At 39.4% G+C, this 4,763-nt stretch overlaps 1 protein-coding gene across 4 annotated transcripts in view; it reads right to left on the reverse strand.

Moving 5' to 3' along the window:
* The window catches only part of tnnt1 (troponin T type 1 (skeletal, slow)), an 18,023-nt gene that overhangs the window by 9,884 nt on the left and 3,376 nt on the right, over positions 1–4,763 (reverse strand). For all 4 annotated transcript variants that reach the window (XM_042228225.1, XM_014339905.2, XM_014339904.2 and 1 more), the window contains exons 2-5: positions 1,024–1,051; positions 873–886; positions 410–478; positions 189–206 (exon numbers count right to left, since the gene is read on the reverse strand). In XM_042228225.1, the coding sequence (XP_042084159.1) occupies positions 189–206; positions 410–478; positions 873–886; positions 1,024–1,049 (127 nt within the window). In that variant the 5' untranslated portion in view covers positions 1,050–1,051. The remainder of the gene's footprint in view (positions 1–188; positions 207–409; positions 479–872; positions 887–1,023; positions 1,052–4,763) is intronic.

Below are 4,763 nucleotides of genomic sequence, written 5' to 3' on the forward strand. Positions count from 1 at the left end.
TGTGTGTGTGTGTGTGTGTGTGTGTGTGTGTGTGTGTGTGTGTGTGTGTGTGTGTATACAAGTGGTGTCTAAACTAGCCTGTAGGGCTAACTCTGAATCATTTAAAGTTTTCAGTCTGCTGATAAGTGAGTGACTAATGAAATGAAATGTGGCAAACTTGAGACTCAAGCTGGTGTGAATCACCCTACCTTGATATTCTTGTTGCTCTGATGGTCCATAAGAACAACAGCAGAATATTAGCCAACAATGTTGGGAAACAAGGGAAAGAAGGACACAGGGAAAAGTGATAGGTCAGTTCATCCGCAACATTTATGAATAAGAGTGCTTGGCCAACTCTTTGAGAGCATCTCTGGAGATTGAGAAAAATTCTCATCCATTCGCAATGGAAACAGTTTTTTCAACACCTTACCTCCTCCATCTTCCTCCGCCTGCTCCTCCTCCTCCTCCTGCTGCTCAGGCTCAGGCTCCTCCTCAACCTCTGGGAGAAGGAAAACAAAGATAAAGACCACGTCAGATGTGTGTACAATAGTACAGTCACTATATTACTATATGTGTCTGATTTAATGTGTCTTGTCCATATTAAAGACCCATGCTGATTATAGTGTATTTAAAAGGTGGACATGTCTTGTGAACAAACCAACACAGGGTTGGCCTGCTGTAAAGCGAACCCTGGTTTGTTGGCTTTTTTGGCACCAACAGAAACAATAATGGACAAAGTGATCAAGTTACAATGACACCATAAGCTAATCAGGAAAGTTTTTACTGAGGTCTTTACATTTAACTTACTCCACTTCAAAGAGTATATTTTTAAGGCATTATGGTTTTACTGCACTATGCGTGTGACTGATATGGACCGATCTGACTGAACTTACCCACAGTCTGATCCCTGGAGAGGTGAGAAAAAGGATGAGAGAAAACCAATATTTATCAGTAGGCCTGCCTGTCAGCTCATGGATTTGCACTAGTGTGAAAGCTGAGAGGTGACATCAAATGAAAAACTCTTGTAAGTTCTCTTTCACTCACTCGTATTCTTCTTCTGCGTCTGACATGCCTGCAACAAAATCAAAATGCAGGATGATGACACCAAGATGTTAAACATAAATGCAAAAGACTTTTTCCAACTGATTGCATAACTAACTAATGCATTTTTATAAAACAAAAGAGTGCAGTGATTAATGTTTTTATTATTGAAAAGAAAATAGTATTACTCATACTCATTACTCAGTAGTACTCATCTTAAAATTAGGGAATAAATACAAAAGCAAATTGAAAGTCAGGGGAAATGGTAAAATGAACCGGCACTTATGTCTCATTTTCGACTCTAATGGAGCACCCAGAGCTCTTTTTACTACAAGCACCACACACTCTGGTGAAAGCACCTGGCTGCCAGGTGGGTTTCCATAAAAAGAGCCCACGAAGACGTTGCTATGCAGACTAGAGGAGCCAGGGATCAACTGACTCACTCTACTTTCTGAGCCACAGTCAAAAATGATTAGTTGGATCCCTGAAAGAAGCATAAAAATCAAATCCAATAAAGTGAGAACTGCAACGATCCTGTTGTTTAAACAGTTATATAATTTTGCCCCATTTAAAGCAGAGCCTACAAGGACAAAGGAACCCTTTATTCCTTCAGTACATGGAGACTGATGTTATACTACGGGCTGCCCAGAATTAAAACAGGGACGTCCAAAGACTATACAATTTATCTTGGACGATGAAAATGGATAGAAAAATTTAACTTTAAAAGGGAAACAACAAGTTTTTAAATGGCTACCAGGGGTGAAACGTGACATTTCAAAACAATGCAGTGACTGCACACCAAATGTGACAGATGAAGAAAACAAATATATATCTATATATATCTATATATTTATATATATATATATATATATATATAGATATATATATATATAATCTGCTTTTGCTGGACTATGGAAACAAAGGACCATTTGTCGTCCTCACTAAATCACAGGTGACTGACGTTTCTGTGCTCCTGCGATTAATCACTCTGGAGACAGAAAAATACACAATCCCCATCGTGACGCTTTTAGTCATACACTGTCCATCGGAGCTGCCATTGTTCTGACATAAAACCCTGCACAGAGACAAACATTCACAGTGGGTGTGCGCTGACATCGTCCTGGCAGGGGGACACGTTGGAGATGGATGAAGTGTCAACAGGTGAGAATGTGACAGGGGTCAAACACATAAAGAGCAGGAGAGATAGGGTTTCTCTCACTTTCTAGTGTCTCCCTTCTCTCTCTTGATGTTTGTCCTCAGTGCACTCTCTCAGTGGTGCGTCTGACAGGTTAGCAGGTGTGGTTTGGAAAGGTGGTGGTGGAGGTGGCTCAATTCCAAGCTTCAAATGTTCAGTCGAGCATTTTGCAAGCAGCCAGATAACTATGAAGCTCTTTCATCAGTTCATCTCAGGCGCTCCGGTCCCTGTCGCATTATTGTGTGCCCTAATACAGTACTGTGCAAAAGTCTTGAGTCAGCCTCATAACCTCCACGTAGGAGGTTATGTTTTTGGTTGTGTTAATGCGCATCATTGTGTCTGTAAACATGATAGCTCAAAAAATTGTGAAGGAATTCTGATTAAACTTTGTAAGCGGTGTGTCACGTTAGCAATCCATTAAAATGTGAAAACTGACCCAACAAAGCAATATAATTTAGAAACTACAATGTGGTAATGTTGGCTCAGCACATTTGCACATTACAGTATGAGCACAGTGTGAGAGAGAGCTTGAAAGAGTGTTTGATTGATTTCCTGTTTAGATTTAAATTTTAACAGACAGTGAAAAAAGTTCCATGTAGGAAGACCGGTCTGTTAACAATTAAAAAAATAAACAAATCACAAAACCCGTTTACCACCATTTCCATCGTGGCCTGGTCCTTTTCCTTTCATCTTGAATCATTTATGAATTTGTGCAGTTGAACTGAAAGAGGCAGAATTGTTATTCTAGGCTGTGGCCTCTCTTCCCTCTGTGATGCAGTGCCAGCATTAGAACCACAGCTTTGGCATACCCAACGGCTCCTTAAAATCTGACATCTTCCATGTGTTGTTACTCACCCCCTCACTCTGTGTGCATGTGTATATACAGATGGAGGAAGGCCTGTACATAAATCAGCCACAGCATTTGGAGTTGCAGCATGGCCTTAATTTTCTCTCTAAACACACAAGCCACAGGTTAGCTTAGCTTAGTGCATGATATATATCTTCCAGAAACGTACTGATCCAAAACACTATCATGGATAGACATAATTATTCATCTTAAAGGACTCATCATTAAATCAAAATATTATAAAGATTCAGTCTCACTTAAAGACACTTAAAGATCATATGCCAAAAGTACACCTCCAAATCATTTGGTATGTATAAAACATAAAGCAAATTCCACACACTCACGTGGAAAGGAGGGTTAACCTTTCTGGGATTTTGATTACTCTTTATAGCAGAAAGGCCTTGTTTAGCACCCGTGTCCACGCCATTTATTAAATGCTGGATGAAGGGGACTTTCATGTAATGTCCTTTGTGGTCTCTGGCCAGCTGCAGAGGAGGGGTGACGCAGTGAGCTCCTGGGGCGGCGCAGGGGCGGGGTGAACAGGTGTGCTGGGATCTGACAGTGATTGTGTGTCTTTATATGTTGGCAGTGACAGTCGGAGGGGAGAAGCGTGACAGCAGAGAGAGAGTGGGAGTGTCTGTGTCCCAGTAAACAAACCACAGTATTAAACAAAAGTTATGCTGTCATCATATTCGCTCCAGCGTATGTTTCTTGGGTCCAACGTTACACCCTTCCTGTCCACCCTCTTAGCTATGTTCATTCAAAACAATATTACACATCTTTCTCTTACAAAACACATGATGGGCATCATGATTGTTAATTAAAATAACACAACTAGCAGTAAATTCCCAGTAACGGACACTTATGGCAGATAACCTTGAAATATTCTGCAGTAGATCAAAAATGGAAGAAAACCATGAATTAACATACAAGTATTACCTGATGCTGCTTAAGTGAAGCAAAGTCACAGAGGTTGGATTAGACACAGCTGAGCATTTTGCAATTTGGCATGATTTTAAACAGTTTACATTTCTTCAGTATTGAACAGAAATGAGACTTTCTTGTCGGAAAACAGTTAAATTAAAAAAACAAAACAAAAAAACGACAGCGCTGTATAACGGTGGATTTGTGCAACCTGCTCTCATTTAAGTTTTTAGCTGTTTGTTGGTTGTCAAACTTCTGTGAGGTTTAACCTGAGATTCTGGCGTTTTGGGCAAAATAAACTTATATTTAAAAACCGATTCAGGATTTTAATGAATCGATATCATATTATCCAAGCTAGAATCGATTTTCCAATTAAAATCGATTCTAGCTTGGATAATATTGGATAATCAAAACCCACCCCTAGTTATAAAGCTGGATTGCATTTCATTTAAATTCATTTTTAATGAATTTGAACTTTTATTTTAATGCTTTTATAATACTGGTTAATTAACACCTTTTAAATAGAGCTGCAGAGCAATTGTTTGCTCAAAACACTTCTTATCAGGAATGTAAAATCCTAGAGCTTCATTAATATCATTCATTTTATGAAGTGACATTTCCTGCAGCTGTACCACCCGATTTTTACAGCTATTTCTCATTCTAACAGACTTTGTCATGGATCCAAATGAAATATACAGTGGGGCAAAAAAGTATTTAGTCAGCCACCGATTGTGCAAGTTCCCCCACCTAAAATGATGACAGAGGTCAGTAATTTGC

The sequence above is a fragment of the Haplochromis burtoni genome, unplaced genomic scaffold, assembly GCF_018398535.1.
Source record: "Haplochromis burtoni strain Fernald_Lab_line unplaced genomic scaffold, NCSU_Asbu1 Contig_312, whole genome shotgun sequence".
NCBI lineage: Eukaryota > Metazoa > Chordata > Actinopteri > Cichliformes > Cichlidae > Haplochromis > Haplochromis burtoni.